At 38.6% G+C, this 27,803-nt stretch overlaps 1 protein-coding gene across 5 annotated transcripts in view; it reads right to left on the bottom strand.

Annotated features, from left to right (window-relative positions):
• LOC5573241 (aryl hydrocarbon receptor nuclear translocator homolog) overlaps positions 1-27,803 on the bottom strand; it is a 675,904-nt gene that overhangs the window by 316,042 nt on the left and 332,059 nt on the right. For all 5 annotated transcript variants that reach the window (XM_021847210.1, XM_021847206.1, XM_021847209.1 and 2 more), the window contains exon 3: positions 2,586-2,666. In XM_021847210.1, coding sequence (XP_021702902.1) covers positions 2,586-2,666 — 81 coding nt within the window. The remainder of the gene's footprint in view (positions 1-2,585; positions 2,667-27,803) is intronic.

Below are 27,803 nucleotides of genomic sequence, written 5' to 3'. Positions count from 1 at the left end.
ATATTGCCATTTCGACGCTGAACGATTAAATGTGGTCCTACAAATTTTAGATATATGAAATAAAAGCATAAAACGAGCTCACCAATCGATACTTCATCCTTGACTGAGCAGCCACAATCCACTTTCAGCTTCACGTAACGTAACAATCCGACGACACAATGAAAAAACTCTTGCTTGCTCGGGCTCTTCAATCGCACTGCCGGCAAACATGAAAGCTCATGCTTGTCTAGGCTCGTCAACTTGCACTCTACGATTTTTTTCTTAGGATTTTAATGATAAACTGTAAAGATAACTGAAAAAAAAAAGAATTTGAATCTCTGCATAATGTCCTACAAGGCATTTTGAAGACATTCTTTGAGGGCAGAATCCCTGAAGAAATTTATGATCAGAGCAATGACTGTAATAATTGCTGTAATATTTTGATGAAATGCTGGAGTAATGCCGAGAGAAATTTCTGGAGGAACTTCACGAGTTTATTGAGGAATTTTTGAAAAAGTTTAAAATAGATTTCATCGAAGCCTCATTTATTTTTTGGAGCAATGCAAGAGAGTAGTCGTAGAGGTCGTCCGATAGATTTGGCTCACGGTTTCGCGCATGTTTTCGTCGCCGGAGATTTTTTTTCCTGTTTTGGAGCGTCTTGCTGGGTAGTGCTCGTGAAGCCCAAGCAGGACAGTTTTTACATTCAGAAATGGAATAGTGAAAAGTGAAAAATGAAAAAGTGATTTGTTTGATTTGTTTTTTTTTTACTTATTCATTTATTTCTCAGGCTCAAGCGTGTTTGATTTGTGTCCTCAGTACTGTTGGTTTTTGGCTGCCCTACGTTCACCGAACCATCCGGAAGTGACAGACAGCACATTTAGTAAATTTAGAGAATCAATCCGGTGAGTTTGTTCCAGTATGATACTTTTTCTTTTGTGAGCCTTCCGGATCGTTTTTGTCCGCGTCGTGGAACTTCTGATCGTTTCTTGAACGGAAAATGTTATTTTCGGAGTTTGATCATTATGTTCAGATTGCGCATTCTGTCCGGGCGGCTGTTACGCAACTTACAATCGGTTGTGGATGCTTTTTAACCGTTCGATGACCCTGGAGGGATCGATTCTGCTTTTCGTATAATTTTGAGCAGAAAAACCGACTGTGTTATCCTAGGGTGTTTAGTTCGAACGCGCTTCCTTTCGTTTTTCGATTATCTAAAAATACAGTACCACCCAGTACAGTTTTTCAATAGGCGTGATTTTTTTTACGCGTATCGTTATTTTATACAATCCGATGACCCTGGAGGGATCGGTTTTGCTTTTTACTGGTTTTTGAGCAAAAATATTACTGCACATTCGACAAGCATTTCGCGAAATACTATTTATACTATAAATAAGCTATTGTTTTCTCTTTTGATTGCCGGCATTCAAAAGATTAATTTGAAAACGCTTAAACAACAAATATTTATGGTCTATCGCCAGCTTTCTAGGCGAATCCTGACAATATACCTTCCCCAACCTCCAACTCCGTAGCACTTATGAGGGTGTCGCTGAGTCGGTGGCCTCTCATTAAGTAAGTGCTACATCAACATTTCCTTCCCCTATCCCAAGTTACGGTAAAGATGGGCGTGGCCGGGAATAGCGATATTCATGCTTTTAGTATTCTTGTGTATGATTTGAACAAGGTATATTCCCCTGCCTTGTTCTTGAAAGTAGTCAGGATGAGATTATTAAAAAGAAACATGAATGTTGCTAGTATCCAATCTACGAAGTATACCGTAACTACGCTAACGCTAACGCTAACGCTAACGCAATGCAAGAGAGTAGTCGTAGATGAATTTTCAAAAGAATCCTTATGAAAATGCCCGGAATATGAAAAAATCGGCGCACGGATTACACTGCGGAACACGGTTTTGTCTCAAGCACCAAAATACCGTTATTTACTTAATTAAGGGTTGCTGAATCCATTACCGTTTTCAGAAACATCATAGCACGTCTAGATTTTGATATACTGGATGTTAAAAATACTAAATTTGACTATTTCAGCCAATTTGCATGAAAGTTTGCTAGCTTGTAAGGTAATTTCTTTGCTTTATTTGCCTCAGAACTCATACTTCATGTGTATAACAAGACTTATCAACAAAGTTCAAAATATGTTTGATTCCCAAAAGTTATTTTTTTATGGTTTAGAAAAGTCTTCTAGTTTAGAAAAAAGTTCTAGCTATGAACTTATATGTGATGAGTAATGTAAGCGAAAGACAGATAATAGAGCTCACAAAGTACAAGGCAAGGGACGGATCTGGGATTGAACTCATGACCTTCTGCTCATAACGCAGAATCGATATTACTGTACTAAAATCTGTTTAATCGCTTCTTTAACGTTTGTATGTAAATGGAATTCTGTGCATGTTATATGGATAATAGCAAAATTATTCTATGAATCTTGGATTCCTGGTCAGGAATTTCGGAATCAATTACAACTTGGGTACGCAGTTTGCACTGTACTCAATTTCAATTTAAAGTTTTTGAAAAGACAGTCGAGGACAGGGGACAAGGTAATACACAACACCATACAAACAACTGAACTTAACCTGAAAGACAAACTTGACTCACCTGGCGAATCGCTCCTTCTCTTGAACGTTGTCTTCTTCCATTCTGTTGTATTTGTTACCACTAGCACTATCCTCATCAGATCTGCAAAAAAAGAGAGTAGGAGATGGAAAAAAAAGTTGATTAGCATTGAATCCTCCCGAAACGATAACGTTCAATACACATATGAACCGTTAGGCCGGTAGTAACAATCCGGATTATGCACTCCCAAGCTACATAGAGTGTCTCCGTCGAAAACCGACGGACACCGCGCGTCGACTGGGACGTGTGTTGACTACCTACTAGAAGGACGTGTCCTGAACTGCGTCGCAAACGTTGGTCTGTCTTGTGACAGACAACAGTAAAGGCCGGCAGCGTCTGTCTGTTGACACCGGGTAACATCGCTGACCTACATTCATTTCCGTGTCCGTGTCCTGGTCGTCGTTGCCGTCATCGTAGTCATCGGATGCATCCGAAAGATTCTACGGAAGCTGAAGCAACCGGCCGGTAAACATTACTAGAGAAACAGCAACGGGAACGATTCCCTCCCCGGCCATCCTTCAGACCAACAAACGACCGGGGATTCCGAGGGGGAAGGGTAACAAAAACGCGCTCACCCGGTCGAGTACGTGGCAGACCTGAGCGGAAAGTCAAAATCGAACCTCCCGCCGGCCCGGCCGTCGTCAATGCGAAGGGTTGCCGATGTAATCCATGGTCCGTCGGTCTTAGTCGGGAGAGTTTTTGTACGTTTTCTACCGAAGGCAGTCGGAAATGACGCGGGATGTCGTTCGTATAGTTGAATGTCATCGATGAGGACGGGACGAAGGCACGCGCGCGTATTTGCACGAGATCTTTCGTCGAAGTACGTAGAAGAACACGCACTGCAGCAGCACCCCACGACTAATACAACTGTTTGCGTTTCGGCATGTCGTGAATACGAAAAGAAGAAAACTGTTGGAAGTATGCCCTCCTCGGAAGGGCAATTGTGCAATTTACACAGTCAAGGTCGGGACCAAACCACACGTGCTCGAAGAATAAAGAATGCAACAAATATTGTTCTACGATTATGAGTTGATGAGCTCCTCTATGTATGTATGTACTATACATTATTCTCCAACCACCACGTCGCCTAGCGCGTTTATTGAGATTTTTTCAAAACGGGTCAAGAGTTTTATATAGTTGTCTAAAAAACAGATTTGATTTTTTTTCCAAAATGTGTCCATTTTTTACACAACTTAATGTATTCTACGCATAGCAGTACTTTGTTTTCATATTTCTCGCACATATAAATCGCGAGACATCAATAAAACGCAAAACTATAATTACTCTCATTGACAGACGGACATCAAAATGACAGCATTTCACCAAATTTGAAATGAAATTTTAGTTGTTTTGATTTATTGTGCATAGTTTGTTTACAAATTACATAGGTACAAGGTTGTCTGAACGGACGTGGGTGAACTTTTCAATCTACACTCAACTCTCCCTTATTCGATCTCGTATTCTACAAAACTGTCTAGAGTCGGTTAGCCAGAGTAGTTGTTATGAATATTGCATCAATAATTCGTGCTTAGGCGACCTAGAACAAACGTTAAATTGAATCGTCGTTAGTGAACATTACATGATTTCATTTTCTAGATGTTAGAAAGTAGTTCGCGAACTTTGAGGGTTCCCGGAAGACGCGTTAGTCTCCTTTCTCCACGATTTGGAAGGAAATCATAGATCTCCTAATAGGGCACAAGAGTTTTTGTCTGGATCCACCAAATTCGGAAATACTGATCACGATTGGTGGAACACTTTGCTTCTCACTTGAATCGAAGAGCCATGTCACCACAGTCACCACAGGGTATCAAATTGAATAATAACCCACCAAACGCTCAGGCAACGGTTTCAACGATTCAGTCAGTCTGGTGTTACTCGTAACACAAATAGTAGGTATCATTGCGAGTGTTAGTCGACTACCGCACATACCAATGATTAATTGGTTAATTTGGGGCCCCCGGAATCAGAATGCAAAAGTAACGAAAAAGGGTGGAGTCACTGCCGCCGCAAATTTCAGTGTTTCGCTACTTGCCACTGTCGGAGGCCAGAGGCTGTACACTGGTTGGAAAAACATAAAATTTGGTCAAAACCAGTTTAATTAATGGTGATTTTATTGTATCAGAAGTTAATATACACATAATACGTAAATTCTTTGAAGCGTACATTTATACATACATATGATTTTTATGAAAATGCATTACAATTTTATTGTAAATGCAAATTTTGTTTGTATTTAATCGAGTTTGATCAAAATGTGTGCAAGGATTGGAGAAATATATTTTAAATGAGTTTAATACAAAAAATATCGTCAAAATATATGCGAAATGTATAATTTTTCAAATAGCTATACAATTTGAAAATTAGAAAATTCCCGCAAAAAAATTTGGCAATTTTGGTCCCCTTTTTGAACGGAATCCAACCATTGTGGGTTGTTTGAATTTCAAATTTCAAAGCAAAAGGGGCACCCATCGCAAGTCGACGAATTGCGCAACCGCAAGCAGCATTTCTGGACACCGTCACCGAAACGCAACGTAACCATCTATTGAGAGAGTGCAATTGTGCATTGTGCTGCTGCTGCCAACTTCGTATCGCGCTTCGGTGGCCGGCCGTCGTGCGGTCTTTGTCGATGAGCTGCCATTGTAATGGGTAATTAGTGGCGACGACGGCGCGCAAATTCAATTATTCACGTATTGATTATCGTCGGACAATGGGTAGTAAAAAGGGTGACGATCCACTTAACCTGTCAACAGCTGGAGGTTGATAAGGTGTAGACTGTAGGTATGGGAAATGGCTTGGACGTTGGTAGATGGGATCAGCAACTAGACGTTGAATTTTACTGGCAAAAATCTGGTCGAAGATATGTTATATCTCATCTATTCATCGCTCCGTAGTATCAGTCTGCAAGGCTTCAAGGAAATTACGGAATTCAAGAAACGAACTAACATGTCAGTATTGTATATGAGTTACTTGAGTACTTGAATTGGATAATAATAAATCAAATGTTGGGGCCCACATAGCCGTAGCGGTGAACGCGCAGCTATTCAGCATGACCATCAGGTATCAGAAGGCCGGCTCCAAAGGCACGTTCCCCACCAGTTGGGAGATTTGTGCCATCGCCATATTTGAGCCTATTTCATCATCTACCCGATGGGAGAGGAAAGGGAAGGGAAAGATGGGAGGAAATAGGAGTGGGGTCCCTTGAAGAGGGAAGATCGCATAAGCGAAATGAGAGCATGTAGCTCCATACCACAATGGGTTCGAACAGCGCCCTAAAAAGGGCACTGCAAAACGCATGAGCGTAAAGAGAGCCTATAGCTCATTACCACAGCGGGTTAAGAATAACAGGATGTCCTGAAGATTCAGGCTTCTGTATTCAGTTTCACTTAATAAGTGTTTACCAAGTAATTGGAATCGCATTTGCGCAAAAACTGGACAGTTACATATCAGGTGATACGAAGTTCCATAATCGGAGTCACAACTATCACACACAAATGAGTCAGCACGCTGAATATTTGCCATGTGATAGTTGAGTCGGCAGTGGCCTGTCAACGCTCTGACCAAGAGACTGCAATTCTGCTTTGACAGATTTGTTAAATACTTCGCCACCTTTGGAGATGGCTCAGTAATATACAATTTTGTTTGACGACACGACTCCAAACTATTCCAATATTGCTTGTGCTGAGTTGCCGCCCAAGAGTTTATCTGAAGCTTCACCCAGCACTTCGAAATTGGAATAGCCGGCTCAGGGCCAATGAAATCATGCGATGCTCCATCGCGAGCTAGCTCATCAGCCAATTCATTTCCAGCGATGGAAGAATGGCCAGGTACCCATACAAGGTTTACAGAGTTGACTGAATTCAGTTCCTCAATTTGAGTTCGACATGCGATAACAAGCTTCGACCTTGAGTTGGCCGAAGCGAGAGCTTTTATAGCAGCCTGACTATCTGAACAGAAGTATATGACTTTACCCATTACGCGCTGTTGAAGTGCTGATTGCACTCCACACATAAGAGCAAATATTTCCGCCTGAAAAACGGTGCAGTTTCTACCAAGTGAGTAAAACTGATTCAGCCTTAGCTCACGAGAATATACTCCTGCACCAGCTCTACCTTCAATAAGGGAGCCATCAGTGTAACATACTATATTGTTTGATATACTTCTTTCCAAATAGCCAGACGTCCACTCTTCCCGTGAAGGGAATTGTGTGGTAAATGTCCTGTAAGGAAAGTTACAAGCAATTGTGAGATCACTTGGAGCAAGGACAATTTTGTCCCAATTCACCAAAATTGGAAACAACGAAGTGTGTGTAGATCTACGATTCACTGGATTTTTCTCCAGTAGATCCAGTACCCATAAACGGTAAGAGCAAGAAAGTGCTTCTTGTTTAAGATATATGTGTAGTGGCGCAACGTCGAAAAGGGCCTCGAGCGCCGCTGTGGGAGTTGTAGAGAACGCACCAGACATCGCCATCAAGCACATCCTTTGGAGATGGCCCAATTTTGATTGGATTGTTCTCACTTCGCCCTTTTGCCACCACACAAGACATCCATATGCCAATATTGGTCGAACAACTGTTGTGTAAATCCATTTGATATATTTGGGTTTGAGGCCCCAAGTTTTACCAAAGGTTCGCCGGCATTGACCGAAGGCCATACAAGCTTTTTTGACTCTGAAATCAATGTGAGCTGTCCATAAAAGTTTGGAATCTAGAATGACTCCGACATACTTTACTTGATCAGTCACATTAATCTCAGTGCCAAAAAGACGTAAAGGTCGAATTCCATCGCGGTTTCGTCTTTCCGTAAAAAGAACAATAGATGTTTTATTCGGGTTAACCGAAAGGCCATATTGGCGACACCAACTCTCGACTACCTGAAGAGCACTTTGCATCAGGTCGAATAGGGTGCTTATGCACATACCAACTATCAGAGCTAGATAGTCGTCGGCAAATCCATAAGTTGGAAAACCGCAATTATTGAGTTGCCTCAATAGCGTATCTGCTACGAGATTCCACAAAAGTGGTGACAAGACTCCCCCTTGGGGGCATCCGCAAACACTCAATTTTCGAATCGCTGCTTGACGCAATGTCGAGAAGAGATGTCGGTTTTTGAGCATTTGATGAATCCAATTGGTAATCATTGTAGGTAGCCCATGGTTTCGTGCGGCTTCCAATATGGCATCGAAAGACACGTTATCAAAGGCACCCTCAATATCCAAGAAAACACCCAAGCACGATTGCTTCTGAGCGAATGCTTTCTCGATATCGTATACAACTTTGTGTAAAAGAGTCACAGTGGACTTTCCAGATTGGTAAGCATGTTGATTCACATGAAGAGGCATGTTTGCCAAATAAACATCACGGATGTGATGATCGATAATGCGTTCCAGACATTTCAGAAGAAAAGAGGTCAGACTGATTGGTCTAAAACTCTTCGCTTCCTCATACGACGCACGTCCTCCTTTTGGGATAAACTTTACAGTAATATCACGCCAGGATTTGGGAATGTACCCGGTAGCAAAACTGCTTACAAGTAGCTTTTTCAAAACATGTTTGATAGACTCAAATCCCTTTTGGAGCAGAACAGGATAAATCCCATCCGCTCCTGGAGATTTGAAAGGAGCAAAACTATTAAGTGCCCATTGAATCGATTCGGTAGTTACGATACTGCGAGCCGAGGCCAGAGACTCGTAACTACATGAAAAGACATTTGGTTCATCCGTAGATGCTATGTCCACACATCCGGGGAAGTGTGTATTGAATAAACATTCTAAAACTTCTTCATCGGAAGAAGTAAAGTCACCATTAGGTAAGCGAATTTCGTTCACTTGGAAATCCTTAGATTTTGCAAGAATCTTGTTCAACCGACTGACTTCACTCAAACTGGAAACATTTGTACAAAGGTTTTTCCAGCCGGATCGTTCAGCAGAACGAAGAGCCTTCTTGTAAGCCTTGCGAGCTGACTTGAACGACTCTGATCCAGCTGAACGGCGTCTGTTCCAACTCCTTCTACATTGTTTCCTGAGTCTAGTCAGATCGGAATTCCACCATGGGGTCCCTCTTGTAGTCTTTACAGACCGCAGAGGACATGCTTCTTCAAAAGCTTCCATAATGTAGGATGTTGTAGTATCAACGGCATCATCCAGATCACTTGGATTTTCAATGGACGGAGAATATCCATGAAATTTGGTCGTAACCAATTCAATGTAGAGTTCCCAGTTTGTTGACCGGGGATTCCTAAAACGCAAAGTCTGCGCAGTTACATTTGAATGTTCAAAGAAGATGTAGCGATGATCAGATAATGATTCCTCATCTGATACATGCCAATTCGTCAACTCGTGACTGATTCTATTCGAGCAGAGTGTTATGTCTAACACTTCTTCTCTATTAGAAACCATGAAGGTTGGGCGATTGCCTATGTTAAGTAATCCAAGGTCTGTACTACTTAAGTATTCCATCAGACTGGAGCCTCTCAAATTGATATCCGAGCTGCCCCAGATGATGTGATGAGCATTGGCATCACTGCCCACAATCAGCGGAAGGCCTTTTGTTACGCAGTGTACGACAACTCGTTTGAAGTCATCCGTTGGGGATGGTTCATCATGTGGTAAATATACCGAACAATAGACGTATTTCCTGTTGAGGTCACCAACAGAAACATCGATTGTGACAGCACATACATCTCTGGTAGTTAACTCAGAAATGAGTGTAGCAACGATTGCTTTATTAACGAGCACGCATGCGCGGGGCATGGAGCGCGAGTTTGCCATTTCAAGCTTGCTAAAAGTAGCAAAAACTGGGTCCACAAGGTTACCTAGATAGAAGTTCCCTCTACGAAAGTAGGGTTCTTGAACTAGCGCCACTTGGGCTGCACCATTTTGCATGAGTCTGCAAAGATTGATCGTTGCTGTTCTTTTATGCTGAAGATTGATCTGAGCTAACCTAACCGTAGCCACTACCCAAACTAGGCAGGATTAAGCTTTTTGCAATCTCAGCACGAAAAAGACCAGCAACGAAAAAACCAGATCGGTATCTATTTAAAGTCGCCAAAGGCGAAAGAGCACAGAATACACTGTGTAAAACGCATAATGCGAATCCATATAGGTGATAATTTAAATTAAATGTCAACATATTCATAATCCCACCCTTATTAAGCCTCAAGATAGAGACTGAAGAAGGGCAGCCGATTATCTCGGAGAAACACAAGGTCACCTGCACCATTGCTCCGGGTAGCACAGGAAGGACTCAATACTGTGGAGGGCGCCCTGGTACCCCACAGGCTCCGTTTGCGGTTAGGTTTTATTTAGACCCCCCTAACCATTCATTCTTAGGCACGGTACGCATCACACCATAAATTAGGGGTCACCTGTGAGGTGGACTTTTACCACCGGAACAGGCAGTCCGTAGTGTTAATTCTTAGCCAGTTGAAACAACCGCTACCGACACTACGCGGCTATCTAGGCTGCTCGGGAAAAGGAGGTTAATATTGATGATTAACTCCTGACGTGCCCAAGCAGCTCCGTAGTATCAGTCTGCAAGGCTTCAAGGAAATTACGGAATTCAAGAAACGAACTAACATGTCAGTATTGTATATGAGTTACTTGAGTACTTGAATTGGATAATAATAAATCAAATGTTGGGGCCCACATAGCCGTAGCGGTGAACGCGCAGCTATTCAGCATGACCATGCTGAGGGTCGTGGGTTCGAATGCCGCTGGTCGAGGATCTTTTCGTAAAGGAAATTTTCTCGATTCCCACGGCATAGAGTATCTTCGTACCTGCCACACGATATACATATGCAAAAATGGTCAATCGGCAAAGAAAGCACTCAGTTAATAACTGTGGAAGTGCTCATAAGAACACTGATCTGAGAAGCGGGCTTTGTTCCAGTTGGGACGTAACGCCAGAAAGAAGAAGAAATCAAATGTTTTGTTTCATTGGTACCTTAAAACACTAACTTGGATAGTACTGGTAACATATGAGACTTCATGTTCAACTGAATTTTCAACAGTCAGTTAATTAAAATAAAAACTTTAATTAAGATGATGATATGATACCAGATGTTATTCAATGGGTATCAAAGGAACACAAATAATTTTATCCAAATAACAAGTGGTCCTAGCAAACATTGTCTTGCCATGAAACATAGCTGTGGGCGATTTTTCAATGTATTATGGCCCGTTCTCAAGCCATTTCGTGACAAACAAACACCATTCCATTTTTATTTAAACAGAAGATAAATCAAGCGTGTACTAGAATAAGGGCGTGAGTCGCATGATCGATTCCTCTTCATCGATCCTCTCTTCTATAAATAAAGGTGACAAGATGCGAGTTTGTCAGCATTTTTTCACCTCAGGACGCACGATTGCATCGCTGCCAAGCGGTCTGAAGTGAAACAATAGTTATCGTTAGCGTAGTTACGGTATACTTCGTAGATTGGATACTAACAACATTTATAATTATTTTTAATAATCTCATCCATACTGCTCCCAAGAACAAGGCCGGGAAGTAGACCTTAATCCAATCATAAACAAGAATATTAAAAACATAAATATCGCTATTCCTGGCCACGTCCATCTTTACCGTAACTTGGGACAGGGGAAGGAAATGTTGATTTAGGACTAACTTAACGAGAGGCCTCCGACTCAGCGACACCCTCATAAGTGCTACGGAGTTGGGGGTTGGGAGGGGTTTTAGGTCATCAGGATTCGCCTGCAAAGCCAGCGATGGATCCAGAGCATTTGATGTTTACTTGTTTTTAATTTAATCTCTTGAATACTGGTAATCAAAAGAGAAGTTATTTACTATTTACTTTGTGGATAATTATGTTTCGAGTAGTACTAATATATTGATCAATAATCGTTTTTAAGTTTAAAGCAGAAACGAACTCTGTAGGGTCATTGTATTGTTCCGAAACTAGTTTTTTAGAATTATAAAAAAAAGAAAAAAAAACACTATTGTTCTTTAATAGAGCATTGAATATTGATAAAACTAAACCAAAAAAAAAATCACTTAGTTACACGTTTCAACTAAAATAAGCATTGTATCATATCGTGGTATTGCTAAGAAAACTAAAAAAAAACACAATAAAAAAAACGATTAAAAGCAAAAACAGTAACAAATTTAATAGAAACAAAAAACGCGGACGGGAGCTACTTGATTTTAGTGAAATTAAACCGGCGATACACAAATTTACAAATAACACCGATTCTTTCCCGACGCTATTAACAAGGTTTATCGATAGCTAATAAAAAATGTGTAGAATTACATGGAACAAACTCACCGGATCATCCAACCGTTCCTATTTCAAAGGTGATTTTCGTAATGCCGCAGGGAGCCAGCCAAGCGATACAATAGTCTATTAGCATTCCAAAAAATACAATTTTCTCATAATTACACTTATGAGTACGTCGGATCGTTCGAAAAAAACACAAATACACATAATCTGAAGTGAAAAAAATGCTTACAAACCCGCATCTTCTTCTTCTTCTTGACGACCCCACTGGGACAGAGCCGGCTTCTCAGCTTAGTGTTCTTATGACCACTTCCACAGTTATTAACTGAGAGCTTTCTTTGCCTTACTTGCCATTTTCGCATTCGTATATCGTGTGGCAAGTACGATTATACTCTACGCCCAGGGAAGTAAAGGAAATTTTCATTACGAAAAAATCCTGGACTGACCGGGAATCGAACCCAGATACCTTCAGCATGGCTTTGCTTTGTAGCCGCGGACTCTAACCACTCGTCTGAGGAAGGCCCCATCTTGTCACCTTTATTCACAGAAGAGAGGATCGATGAAGAGAAATCGATCATGCGACATACGCCCTCATTCTAGCACGCGCTTGAAATGAAGTTGGGGGTACGGTCTACCCCCGTTACAAGTACTCAGTTAACACATTGGCGTATATAATAGCATATATGAGTATAAAAAATAGCGGCGGTATACGTACATTTTACATACAGCCTTGTGGCACACGTGCGTTTATCGCCACCACTTCTGTACTCTTATGCACTATCGTATACGATTTTGTGTTTACTGGGTAGTGGGTTAAATCATGCTTGAACAATTTCAATCTTGAGGGTTTTTTCTCCAAACTCTAAACATGTCCAATTTATTTATTACTGAAGTGGCGCATTATTATTGAATCGGTAATTTAAAGTGTGCCTAGGGGCAAGACATTGTCTTACATCGGGATTTCTGCGTCTTATATTTCTAATCCTTAGCAAAATCAAGCCTGAGTTTTAACAAGTATGCCATGATAAATGAACGGCATACAATATAAACAACCTGTCACGAGCTACACAGATAAAAATATTTAAATGTCAATGTAGTAAAAATGAACCAAATTCATCTTAAGTACATTCGATTGAAAAATGAGAGATTTTTCATTTTTTGACGATACATAAGTCAGTGCTACCAGTATCATTTTTAAGCAAATCTTACGAACCAATTCAAATATAGAAGCTCATAACTTGGTTGTTTCATGCACGCTTTATTCATTTTGTGCAATTTAAAAATTCAAAACCGGCGATATTCGTAGAGAAAATTGACAAAATTTCCATTATGTTGCTATTAATAAGGTATTTTTTATTTGTTTGACGATTGTAGGACCAAACAAAGAGATTTCATAAAAAAATGTCCAAATCTATATAAATAAAAATGGAATGGTGTTTGTATGTCACGAAATAACTTACGAACGGGTCAACGTATTTGAATGATTATTTCTCCGTTTTATTCTTCAAGGGTTGCGACGTGTTTGTATGTATAAAAATCCCTGGATATTCACCGGACAATCGTGAAAAATGAGAGAAAAAGGAACTGTCATTTTGAATGGAACTATCCATTGCGTTTTTCAACAGCCTACTTGATGGCAAGACGAAGTTTGCAGGGACCACTAGTTTCTGATAAAAACTCTACTTTATGAACTAGCAACACGGCTGGACTAGCAAAAACAGCCCGTTGCAATCCAACTCAACCATTGAGGAGCGATCTTTTTTGATAGGCAATTGGTTTCGTTTTAGTAGTTTGATCTGACACGTCTTGTCTTAGTGTCAAAGGTAATTGTCCATCATCGGAAAATTTCGCAAACTGTCATTGGCCTTAGCATGGTGAGAGACCAATGACTCTCTCTCGTGCTCATTCATTGAAATCCGAAATGGCCTAGCCTTGGGCCAAATACACTAAAAAAATTCAATTTGGCCAATAAAAAAGGCCCATGCCTTGTTGAAAATCGAAAATGGGCCAAGCATTTAAACTCACCATGTTTTCCACATTTTTGTCAGTTTTCAGAATAAAATTGATTATTAGCGTGTAGTAATAGTAAATCGTCACTCAAAGAGCACGATATCACATTGATTGATTTGAATACTGAGAAATAGTTATTGAAAATGTGGTGAATAATATTCAAATCGAAATTTCTCAGAGTCAACGATCTGAGGATTGGCCCTTTTGAATTGTTACGCGAGCAGTCCGTTCTTAACTGAGAGACACGTAAGAATGCGCTCACCTTTCAATCATTGAATGCATTCAACTGAATGTACGGATTTCGCGTTCACTGTTTCATTCCGCCGGGTGTATTTCCAGTCAGCGAGCGCTCATCAGCACTCAAATACGAATGCCACTCCAGCGGAATCGGAATGTAAATAATCATTCGCTACTGCAATCGGATGCCTTCGGCACACGGACTCGGTAGTGAATCATTCAGTTGCCGTTTTTGTTTAACTTGTCGCTCGGCGAAGAAGCAGAAAGCGCATTGGAAATTGAAACAGTCAGCTTGATACGAGAAACGGCAACCTCGCTGTTGATTAAGTGTGGAAGTGAGCGAGGGGAACGATGCCTGGGTGTCTTGCCCCTAGGGGTGTGTGTAAAATTCCTAGTAGAATCCTTAAATTAGCACCTGTGAAATACCGATTACGACAAATTTAGATAAAATTTAATGAGCAAAAACTTTGTTTTTGTTATTCGTTAGGAAAATTAAATGTAAACATATCACTAAAAATGCTTCGGAATGACATAAATCTTGCACTTAAGCAATATACTCGACAAACTTTCAAGAAAAACGACAAAACTAATTCGGATATCCTTGATTTATTATAAAATGTCCGATAAACAAGTTCAGTGACGCAGTTGGCGTTTCGGGGGCTTGGAAGATAGATTTGGGATAGAGGTTTGAAAAATATGTCTTTTATTACCGAACTCAACATGTTTTCGAAAACGTTTAACATTTCGAAGAAAAATATTCTGCCAGTAACAATTTACTCATATGAGGGCATGGCGCATGGCTTTCGGTCAGGAAGTAGTTTTTTATGCTACGTTTTGTGGGATCAAAAACTATATATGAAGCAATTGCTTCAGATATTTCTATATGTTTCCGTTATAAAAAAAAAAATAAAAAGATTCTTCTGAAGTGAAATTATTTTCCTGGAACACTGGTAAAATTCCTTTAAGGTGAAGATGAATCGAAGCCAAACTTCAAATTTTCAAGAGCACGGATCTGGAGAACCAAACATCCGTTTAAGCTGAAAACTTAATCTATTGGTCACTAGCTGGTGGTGACCAATCGATTAGGTTTTCAGCTCAAACGGGTGTTTGGTTCTCCAGATCCGTGCTCTTGAAAATTTTAACTTTGGCTTCGATTCATCGTCACCTTAATTCTTTGATGTTTTTAGAAACTCCACAAGTTTTGCAAGAATACTTAATAGAATTCTTGAAAATAAAGCTGATAGAATCGCTAAAGAGTTTCTGGGAAAACTCTTTGTAGTATAATAGACGAATCCAAGAAGTGATCCCTGTAAAAAAGGAAGAACGAATCTAAAAGGATTTCCAATAATACAAAAAATTCATACTTCTAAGATGAATACCAGAAATAAGACCCTTACATAAATCTCGGAAGGTATATTTGAAATAATTAAAATAATTTGTGGAAGAATTCTTGGCCAAAGGCACGCCAAGAAATCCCTTCAAGGGAAAATGCTCAAAGGTCTCCTCAGTAGAACTCTTGGGATGAATCCTGTAGAAATTCCCCAAGACTCCTTTGAAAAATAAGATATAAAAAAATCGGAATCTGTGAATATTTTTTTTTTTCAAAATCCCTTAAAGAATTTACGTCTATATAGGAACGCCAGATAGATTACTACTGGCAATATTTTAGTGGTTTTACGCCAAAAGCTTATTTCTAAAATTACTAGAAAAAAAGTCCTGGTAATATTGCTCAGAATATTGTGAAGAGATTCTGTATGAAAGTGCTGGAAAAGTTCCCTGGATTTGTTGCTAACGTTGATTCTGAGGATATTCAGTGAGGATTTTTGCGAAAAATTCTAAAAAAAAAACCAAGAACAATTTTCTCGTTCTTGTAACGAAGTTTTAGAGGAAGCTCTGGAAAAAAACATGTTGGTAAAATCCATGGCATAATTTCACAGAATTACTAGGAGAAATTTTCTGATGAATTATTTTAGGTCACTGGAGAATAAATGGTTTTAGTACATATTTTTAGATGATTAAGTAAATCACAATTATTTTTTTTTTTTTGTTTTGGAATAACCTATTGAACGTTTTTGTTTGTACCCTAAATATGTTTCTCCGCTTTGATCCTCCTAATTGGTCTCGGACATAAAACAAAAGATTTGCATCAGCCTAAATAGTAAATAAAAATCTAAATATTTGATAGAATAAAATGAGCACAAAATTCATGATTTTGAAAATATCTGAAACGGTGTAATCTATGTACACCTTTAGCCTTTAACTCTTGTATATACTATTGATAAGGTTTCTGTATCATTTCTAAAGTGAACGACAATGAAAATGGTTCAGATCGTAAGAAAATGTGTACAAGTTAAAACTCACAAATGCTCCAAATTTTTGGAGGCCTAAATACTTGGACAGATTAGATTAGAAATCAGAACTCATTAGGTTTTATATAACTATAAATATTTATGAATTCAAAGCCGTAATCAGAATCAAAATCTTCAAAATAAGTAGGTTTGAAGCACCGGTTTTGGTCAGCCTAAAAGAAAATGTCTGAAAATTATATGGGAAGTCCTGTTTATACTACAAAATATGTCAAACGTAAGATTTCACTCAATAATATGTATGAAAAATAACTGAACTGAGTTGTACCCATTTTTTTGCTTTGAAAATCTTGTAGGTCACAAGAACCAGTTTTGGCCAGGGATTTTGCTTTGATTCCAAAATTGGCCAATCGCATTGTTTTTTTTTTGAGAGTGGCCAAATTAGGAGTACCCTGCCAGATTAGATGTACAGGAGTTAACATCATAAGTAAAATGGATTATTTTGCTTATTTTTTCAAATCAATTCGACTGAGTAACTAAATGTAGCTTTATGATGTGGATGTGATCTACTGAACTCAAAAGATTTCCTGCTGGTTGGCTATGTGAAACGGTGTATAATCCACTATGGCCACGACTGGTGTATGGCCAAAACGGGTGCTTCTACCCTATCTGAGCTTACTTAAGTATCTACATCAGGGTTTAGCTATTAACAAGTTCAGTTGTCCCATGCGTGCAATCGATTGAACAACAACAAGGAAAATAAGTTACAAAACAAATTTTTGAGAAGGCCCCTGATAAAATAGAAGAAGGGGCCCCTGTACATCGCTGATGCAAGTCTCCTCCAAAACATATGATTGCCATGCTCATTTTCTATTTGGGATCTTACAAATTGGGGATGGCCCATTTCGCATAAAGACGAGAATTATATGCCTTCTTTGAATTGCCACCTGTTCTTGTACGAAACTTCTTTATGCGAAACGTCTTTATGCGAAATGGCTTTTATGCGAAATGGCTCACCCCCAGGAATTTTTCAATGCTATGAGAAATCCACACTGCGATTTTGAGGCCCCTAGAAGCAATACCGAAATGGTAATAATTTATATTTTTTTTTCATAATTCGTGAAAGTGGAGGATAGACATGTATGGAAAGTTAAAGCAGCTGTATGAAATATATGCTCATTTTAAATACATAAAAATTGTAAAAACTGTTTCAAAACAAATAGTAACGCTCTTTATAAGAAGATGACCTGGGGGCTTCCTTGGTCTGCAGCTACAAAGCAATACTATGCTGAATGTATCTATCTGTATGTTGCGACTGAGAGTTCGCAAAGAAAGCTCTAAAAAACATACTCAGTCCCAGTTGGGACGTATTGCCAAGGAGGAGGAGAAGAAGAAGATGAAATCTGCCAAAGCATTTGGAGCTACAGTTAACTCTCCCTTACTCGATATTCCGTATCTCGATATCGAGTTAGAGAACCATAGTAATAGTTGGTTTTCATGGCTACCTCGATGGTCCCTTGGATCGCAGTTTCACTGGTTTTGTGTTCTGTAACTCGATACCTCCCTAACTCGATGGTCCCTTCAATATCGAGTAAGGGAGAGTTGACTGTATATAATAAATTCAATCCTGCCGCACAACTTCTCCACATCGAATAGATCACCTGACACGCGGGAGCCCATTGAGTAAAGTCATGCTCACAAGCACACTGCCGCACATACGAAATTATCGGCAATAGTTAGTTTGGAGTGTGCCCCGGCAGCTCAACGGCGACTTCGTGAGTTCCTATGCTAGATGCGTTCGTTTAGCACTCCCGCCCAATGTGCATACGTGATGATGTTCAGATCGTTTTGCAGTCATCGTCTTCATCGCCGTCGCCTGACACACAATTCGTGCGAAAATGCGCCGGGTTTCAATGCAGGGATTGAACTCAATTGTCTCCGGAAAAAATCGGCACTGGCCTGCACGCGGCCTTCGAGCTCACTAAGCAGCTGTAAAATTCTCCTCGATGACCACCAACCGGAGCGAATCGAAACTAAGCTCCGTGTGTTGAGTCTCAGGGAGGGTGGCAACAGCAGCAAGCAGACATTATCCAGGAAAAACATGTGTTCTCTCCGTCGTTGTAGTTTTTTTGTTGCTACGGAAGGTTCACGTTTCCATGTATTCGTCGTCGTCGTCGTCGTCGTTTTTGTTCTAGAAATGGCACGCTACAACGCGCTTCGGGCATCAGTTGTCGGGCGGAGTCAGCCTATTAATTCATTAGTTTTTTTTTATTGTCCGATTTTCCGTGTAGATTTTTTTTCCTCTACCTTCGGTTGCCAGTCGCGAGATTTTCCCATTGAGTGCGATCAGCACACGCCTTCGGTGTTTGTGGGGGGTAAGATGCGTCGGACGGCTTCGGACTTGTGAGTGAGAGCGAATGAAAAAAAAACTCCCCCCTCCGATTTTTCCGATCGAAACCGTTGCCGTCGCCTAGTCGCATCGGTGCGTACCTACGCTTATTTGAATGTTCAACAGAGGAGAAAAATGCTGTTATTGTCTGACTGACTGCATTGGTGTTTTTCTGCGCACAGCTACACAGTGTGTGGGACTCTTCGAGACGCAGCAATATCTAGGAAGTTGCACTTTTGCACATCGAGGGGTGCTTTTTTACAATACCCGTGTTCCGAAGGTATGGTGAACGGGTAGTTTGACATTGATCATTGTTTGCTAATTGTACTAAGGCTACATGAACTAATCTACTTGTCATCACAGATCATAAGTGTGGAACTGTGTTGAACAAGTGTGTTAATAAGAATATCTTTACATTAGCGATCTGTTACACATGTTAAATTATACTATAAGTACTAGAGGCCAAGCAGATATGGCATGATCTCAGATTTTCATTCAATGAAAGATAATTTATTGTTTTCCTTAGTAAATTTACGATTCCTGATATACTGCACTTCCAAAAAGTGCTAAACTAAAAAATCTGTCACTTCTGTTTGAATTGCTTAAACATTCTTGAAGCCTCACCAGAAGGTTCAAACGAAAGAGCTTCTCAATAATTGTCGATCCAATTTCCGAAAACGTCCGCTTGTGTTTTCAATTTCTTGGCATTACTTGCTTTATTTTATCTGAAGTAATTTCGCGTTAGTTGGATACATCTATTTGCTTTGCCATAAGCTTAGCCTACAACATGACGTTCACGTGAACAACTTTTTTGAGGAAGTGACCCAAGTAACACATTTTGTCATAAACGTGGTCAAAATACACCTTTCATACATCGCCACTGTTTTATTTCGAATGTGCAATACTAAATATCATACACCTTTATAACCGAAAAAGCGCAGACGGTGAATGATTTAAAACATCTTTCATAGTCCAATTAGATGTTTTAAAATACCTACTTCATGCTTCTCATAGCATTCTGATGTGTTATATCAAAGTTATATCATACATCATTATAGCCAATAAGTTGTTATCAAGTTATCAAGACGTAATTTTCCGTATTAGAATACAAGTGCATTTTGTGTATAAGGTGTTTGAAATATTTTGACAGCTCAAAACACAAAAACAAAAAAAATCATCCATTGAATTCAAATGGTGCAAATATCGTGATGAAAAACAAGCATCTTACTGCATGAGATTTACTTGGGATATTTGTTTTTTGCAAGTTACGAGTTTCAAAATATAAAGCAATATTTGTGCATGTATGGTGTATGTTTTTTTAGGAGCCGTATTAGATTTTAGGTGAAACCGAGTGTTGTACTCCTTGTTTATTGATGCGCCATTTAAAACATGCGCAATTGCAACTTAAGTTCAGTGAAATATATCCGATTGTGTGATTTTTTTCTTTGGAGAAACAAACGAGAAACATGGTGGATTCAACTAGATGCCTACAGGGTAGGTTAAAACTTTTAGGAATGATTATTGGATTAGGTACCTAAAAATACAATGGGTTGATGTGTTTTTTTTTTTCAATAGAACGTAATATTAAAAAAATCAAACTTTTTTGCTGGGTCGAACCTATTCCTGGCGTTTCGTGCTGAAAACCGTAATTCAGCTAAATGTCAATTGCTTGCAATGAAAGCTCTACAGTTATTAATCTTTCTGATCGGTGCTGTAACATGGCATTGCTTTGGAAAAGTAGGAGACACGAGTGTTGGAAGCAATTTTGTGTTTGAATGAAGTTATAACTACGTATTCAGTACGTGTTCAAAATAACAAATATAAATGCTGCTCAATTCATTGAAAATGTCAAATTTCGTCGGTGAGATGAAATGCTTGTTGTCATTGGAAAAAATCACATCTGAAGAACTTTCATTTGCGCACTATTTTCGTGTACATGTTCAGTCATTTTTCTTCTCCGCTTGCATTAAATACCATTTTACTTATTTGTTCGCTACAGATTTAGTTTTGTTACAAGTTTCTGCATCCATCTTCGGGAAGAAACTGAGATGTCATAAAGAAACATGCTAAAAATGTTTTTCATTTGACAGAAAAAAACATAACTATAACATCTCTATCAAAACAATCAAACAAATAGGTACGAAAGATGTATTCAAGAGCAACTTTATAACTAAATTTGCATTAACTGAAGTTTGATTATGGGGAGTGCTTTAATTAAGTACAGTCACCCCACAATTATGGATCAACTAAGGGCCATTTTATAGAACAAAATGTGATTAAAAATCATGGTGACGATATACTAAACCAAATTATCTCCCTGGCCCTGCAGAATATAGTTGTGTACACCTCAAAAATCGCGATTATTAACGAAAAAGTGTTGATTTCAAGACAATTTACAAACGTTTACCACCCCACAGATGTGGATCAGTGAGAGAGAAGGGTCCTTATTATGGATCAAATCGACTCATATTATGGATCAAAACACTATAACACTGTTAGTGAAAGCATACGTTTTGGCGTTTCTTTCGGAATCGTCTTATCTTTGACCCATAACTGTGGTATGGGTTTCAATGCCCCACAGTTATGAATCATCGCTTTCGGGAATACGGTTGACATGTTATTTCCTACGGACGAAAATCATATACTTATGCATATTATGATTGATGGGGATGCTGCACAGATTTATGGTTCACGTAGGTAAAATTTGTTCTGTCTGATTGCAACTCTATTAGATGAGATATTCTCCGTTTAATTCAACTTTGATCCATATCTGTGTGCTATCCATAACTGTGGGGTGACTGTAAAATATACGTTTGTCAATCAGGAATATAACATAAACATTGGATCTGAGTTTGTAGAATTGATATGTTCTTCTAAAACATCTCGAGAAAGGTTTTAGAACAGAAGATGTATTGGATTTCATCTTTAACATCTGATTACAACATCATTTTCGAATAGCTCACCGAGAAGATGTTTTCTGTGTTACTTGGGGAAGTTATTTAATATTTCTATGAAGCTTAACATTTACAACTCATCAATCAATATTACAATTACAACTAAAAAAAATGATTGATTATGTTTCTTATTCCATCATCGTTTTATCATCATGGATTACCATTCAAGTTCACAGTATCATCATCCATGACGTTGGTCAACGCTTCACTCACATATCGCCATCGTCTCTGAAGAAGAAAACCAATCGTTCGATCCAGCAGGGTGCGACAGGTTGTGCCCCTGTGTCTAGATTCACCTCCATGTTTGCTGAGTATCTTGTTTATGGCTATTATGATATTGTTATTCCTGCACAAATACCCGGTTCCGTCATCGTCGTCGTGGTCTATCCATATGACCAAGCCAGGAGTCCGTTACGCACCAGACGACGATGGTTGGTACTCTTCACCTATGATATCGTTGTCATCGCCAACGATGCAAAAAGGTTCATACTGCACAAACGAGGGCTTGTCATAAACTGTGATTCAACCCACTGTGGAGGCGTTCATCGGTGCAAAATGCAACTGCACACGCAAATCGTTGCTGCCTCGACGACGATGGTGGATGCTTTCCAGTTCAACCAAAGGTATGGTTATATGGTTCAACGCGCGGATGTCAACCACTAGCTGACACCTTGTCCCGCATGGATTTGATACTTGGTTGCAAACATGACCCCTCGTTGGGTATCTTTTTGGCGTGAGGGTTGGCAGCTTTCAAGTTCTGACTGTGTGTAGCGATACTCGGTTAATCACAACTTGGTGCAGAATCGGCGAAATTTAGTCCACTATACAGGGCTGATGATAGGCTGATAGGTCTCTATTTTAATGCAATTAAAATTCTCTTCTAACTTTAATGTTAACAGCATAGCATAGACTGACTGTACATGTCAATGATTGTTACTCCGTGATTGATTGGAACTGGTAAGAATTGCACATCGATCCAAATGAACGAGGAATGGGGCAGATCTCATATTAATGGTCAATAACGGCGCCGACCAAGTCCTCAAAGTCAGTTGGGATGAGAAAGGAATGTTAGTGTGTAAGGATTGTTGCTTCTAGTGACCGAGAATACCTCTACATCTCTACAATCACCACGGGAAGGGTGTTTATTAGTGAGGAAGGGGAAAAATCTGAGAATCACTTTTGCTCGGAGGTGAGATCCATAGATAAGAACGAAATGTATGACTCTTCCATAAAATTATATTTGCATTTTTGTCTCGTGGTGAAAAGATATTGGAAGAAAATTTTGAAGTACAACGACATTCATAATGCTAACTCATCCAAAGGCAGTGATGACGAAACAAAAAAAGTTTGTGTAGAACAGAAACAAGGGTTTTGCCTACACACTAGACCATTTCACAAAAAACAAAATGTCTGGGATTCAACCAGTCACCCCCTAGTCCTAATTGCAATACTAAAACAAACTACCTTCCAATTTGGAAAAGATTAGGAGGTGCCTCATGTCAAATTTGTGTTTTTTGGCTATTTTTTATCTGCAAAAAATTCTAACGAGAATTTGGAAAAACGAAAATTAAAATAAATACCACTAGTTGAACGTATTATTAGTACTTTCCAACTTTTGAGAACACTGTATGCCGATTAGAGATGGTTTTGACCTCATAAAATTGATTTCTGTTAATTAAATTACCTGTAAAACTAACATTTCTCTACAGTTTTTGTTCTACGAAAATCTTAACCTCATGCCTAATCATAAAAATTCAATCGTAGCATCATTCCTTTGCCTTTTCTGAACATTATTGTAGTACATCATTTTCGGGTCCGAATCACAGATAAATTGTAAAAAATCGTCGGAAATACCACATTCCTCATTTCTCGGCATTTAGAGCTGCTGCCGAATGGCGCAATTGTTGACATGCTACAAAATTGAACACAGTAGCTTTGCTTTTTCAATGATGGATGATGATTGAAGCAAACATCTAGCAAATGTCATCAATGAGGTCGTGCCATAAACAACATTTACATTTGATACCAAGCAATTACAGATGTGATTTAGTCCCGAGGTCAAGTTTCTCGACTTCCGATCTTCTCAGTCAATTACACCACCCGAAGATTACAGAATAGTTTGCCATAAAATCTCTGCCAAATTTCAACATATAAAATGGGCGCATATATCGCTTCCAGTTTTGTACGTATAAGGTCTATCGACGGTGGTAGGTCATTTGGCACAAAGTCGTTTGGCATAAAGTGGATTAGCATAACGGTCGTTTGGCATAATCCCTCCTCGTAGTTTCCGAAACTCTCCATTACTTGCTGTTCCATATCACCGGACAAATTACGGCTACAACAACCCGCTTGACTCCTGCATTCGATCGTTTAACGAGATTTGTAACGAATTCGATTTTGATATATCCAAAAACTTGTTCGAAAACCGTATAAGTAGGCCATAGGAAATTTAGATATAGTTAGTTCAGTCTGTACGACTTACAGTCGAAGACGGTGAAATAAATAAATAAATAAATAAATAAATAATAGTAGTTTGGCATAATGAGTCCGACACCAAGGATTTCCTGAGGTGAGATTCGATTTTACGTTTCCTTTTAATACCACTGACAACATCAGGCTTATTTTTGAATTAATTGGTATCAAATAAGGAAAATGCTTTATTTAACAATTCCATTCTCTTGCATAAACTCATTGGTTACTGGCAGTGGAAAAATGTAACAAATAGCATTTTATTACCGTTTTGTCTCAAATTCCGAACAGACTCATATTCCGAACACTCGGTTTTTGTTTGGCGATGTGGTTGAAATGTTTAGCTGAAATACGTCATCAAATTACATGGAAATGGCGATCAATTGCAATCCAATTTTAACGTCTTCCAATCTATTTTATTGCTCTGAAGTAGCAATGATTCTCTAGTTCGAGACCAGTAGAACTAGCTCAGATAAATTTATTTGCGAAATTATTCATTTGAACACGATTTATTCGTGCTGTTCGGAATTTGAATCAAGGTGTTCGGAATATGAGACAGAATGAACGCAGTGTTCGGCATTTGAGTCAAAATGTTGTTCCATACTTTTACGTAAAAACAATACTAAACAAGTTCAAATAAACATTTTTATCAGTACAACAAACAGCTAACGGTTAGACTTTGCGAAGGAATTAAAATTATCACAAATATCAGCTAATTTGTGCCTATCAGATGCTTTTGAAGTCACTGTTGGCCTTAAGTGTTCGGAATATGAGTCAAAACGGTATTTACCCAGAAGTTGCCTTGTTTTTAAATGTAAATTATTCTTTGTGTTGCCTGTTTATCTCAAATTTACCCATCTCTCACATATTTATCTTGAATTTACCCATCTTTCAAATATTGGATGTTCTTTCAAAAAATGACGTTACAACAATTATTCTTATTACACCTAGTAATTTGAATGAATTTACCTTCTTTTAATGTTTGTCCTCATCAAGTGTTAAGTACTTTTATCATGTTATGGTTTTTAATAATCACTGAGAACCAACTCGTGAATATTTCAGTCAAAAATAAACCTGCTTTCAATCCATTTTTTTTTTTTGCGAAAATTTGAGTGATACAAAAATTCTTGTCAACTACTGTTGATAATTTTATTGAAAACTCTAGTCAGGATTTCGTCTTTCTTTTCATTTTTTTTATTGTCTGTTTCTAAATTAAAACATTACGCTGTAAACACAAAATTGTGTCAGGTTCGCTGCAAACACCCAAATTGTGTCAGGAATTTGTTGTCACGGCCTTGTGCTCTAGTCTACTAAGAACTAGTTAGAAATGTTTGCTACGAGCTCGGTGGTGCCAATCTCGAAAAATAGCTTCGAAAAATGCCGATATTCAAGGAAAAAATCAGTTTGTCAGTTTTCAGAAGAAATCGCTAGTTATATATTGGTTAGAATCTGCTCATTTTAAATTACTCATTGTGCCAAAAGGTCATTATGCAAAACGACTTTATGCCAAACGGGGTACAATCCCTATTGATGATATCTTATACGGAAATTTTGCACACATGAGCATCACATAACGCGAAAGCTGATTTCGTTATATGTACATTCGGGTTGTCTGGGAAAACTCTTTACACCCATTTTCCAGCCATTTTCATAGGGATTCAAGAATTTATCCATAGTTTTTTCCAGCAAATGATTCAAAAAGTTATCCAAAGATTATCCCAGAAAATTCCAAAACATCAGCAATTCCTTTATAAATTCAACCAGAGTTCAATTTTCATGAAGACCCTCCAGTTATTGCTTTAAAAATTTCCTCGGTATTCCATGTAACAATTATTCCTGCAGCTCTTTGGATAATTTCTCAAGTGAGGTCTCCAAAGACTCTTCAAAAGTCCAGTTAAGGTTAAATGTCACCAAATAATACTGCAAATGTAACAGTAACTCCTACGCTCATTCCTATACAAATTTCTTCAGGGATAATGTTCTATGTTTTTCAAGAAACTTTCAAATGGCTTTGACAATTTTTTGGAGATATCTCTGGAATAATTCCTGGATAAATTATTTGACGTAATGTTTGGAGGAATTTCTGGATCCAATCCTGAAAACCAGGTTGACATCTTCAAAAAATGTTGAATAAAAAGTTTGGCGGAAATTCTATAAAATCTGTGGAGCCATCTCTAAATCTCTGGAGTATTTAAAAAATTCTAGGAAATTTCCAAAGATTTATAAGAGTTCAACCAAGGAAATCCACAAAAATGTATTCCAGATTTTTTCAAGAAATTCGTTCATGAATTTCTCCAACAGTTACTATAAGAGTTTACCCAACAGATACCATAAGAATTTTTACATTTATTTTCAGTAATTCTTCCAGTCATTTTAATATGGATTCGTTCAGGAGAACATCCCCAGTTACTTCCAGGAATTGCTTTAGATAATTCTCCTGGGATTATCCCAGATATTCCTAAGGACTCTTTGAGGTGTTCCTTTCTCATGAAGTTTCTCCAGATATATCGTGAAGAGTTTCTCCAACATTTCATGCAGGAAATTATCATTCAATTCTTTGAAACATTTCTCGAGCAATTTCTCCAGTAACGTCTCTGAGGATTCGTCAAAAGTCCTTTTGAGGTTTCATGCCTCCAATTAATACATCAATTATTTATATAATTACGACATTTTGTCTGCACATTTTTTTTTTAAGGGATTCCGACCAATGTTATTCAAGGAACTCTTACAGAAAATCCTGCAGCAGCAATTACAGAATCTAGGGAATTCTCTAAGACTTGAGACGAACCCCATCCAGAAGAAGTCGAAAATTTTAGAAATCGAGCCTGCTTTTTTGAATTTTGGTCAAAATCATATTCAATTCTTGTTGTTCACTGTGAAAAAGGAAATGAATATTAAAAAAACTAATAGCAGTTAGCCAACACACAACTATATTTAGATATTCAACTTTTTAAAATGTGAAATCATCGAGAAACACGTAGAAATTTTAATTACGTTTACTTAAATTTTGACGCTCTGGCCTTCGAATGTGCGATTTTCCAGTGACAACTGATGACAGGTTCCCATGACTTTCTTTTTTTTTTACTTATCTCGTTTATTTGGCAGGCTCAGGCGTCGTAGGGCATAACAGAGCCGAAATCTTTTCTTATTTTTAAATTTTGAAATTTGTACTTATTTTAAAAACTATGTTAGTTTAAGGAAGTTTTAAGGTTAGGGAATACATTTTTAACAGGAAAGGAAAGGATTTTTCGGGACTCCTTAAGCTACTAAGACTGCTAAGCTGATGAAGCTTCATGGGACAGGATATTCAGATCTGTAATGAAACTAGACAGAAACGGTTAGTGGGAGACACGACGAGAAGAGGACAATTTGAATGGGAAAAAGAAAGACAGGGAACGAAAGACAATCAAACTCGGATTTTGATACGCTTCATAAACAGATAGCAAAGATTAATATATTCTAAATCAAGGCCAACCAACACTTTCCTGACAGGTTTCTGCTGTTTTCCTTGGATCCGGAGAGTTTCAGTCAGTTCAGTTGCCACGATGCTCACATCCCCATACGACATGTTTGCTATCCTGGTAAGCCACGCCACAAGCACA

The sequence above is a fragment of the Aedes aegypti genome, chromosome 2, assembly GCF_002204515.2.
Source record: "Aedes aegypti strain LVP_AGWG chromosome 2, AaegL5.0 Primary Assembly, whole genome shotgun sequence".
NCBI classification, from domain to species: Eukaryota; Metazoa; Arthropoda; class Insecta; order Diptera; family Culicidae; genus Aedes; species Aedes aegypti.
The sequence above is the reverse complement of the archived record's forward strand: the minus strand, read 5'-3'. Positions and strand labels throughout refer to the sequence as shown.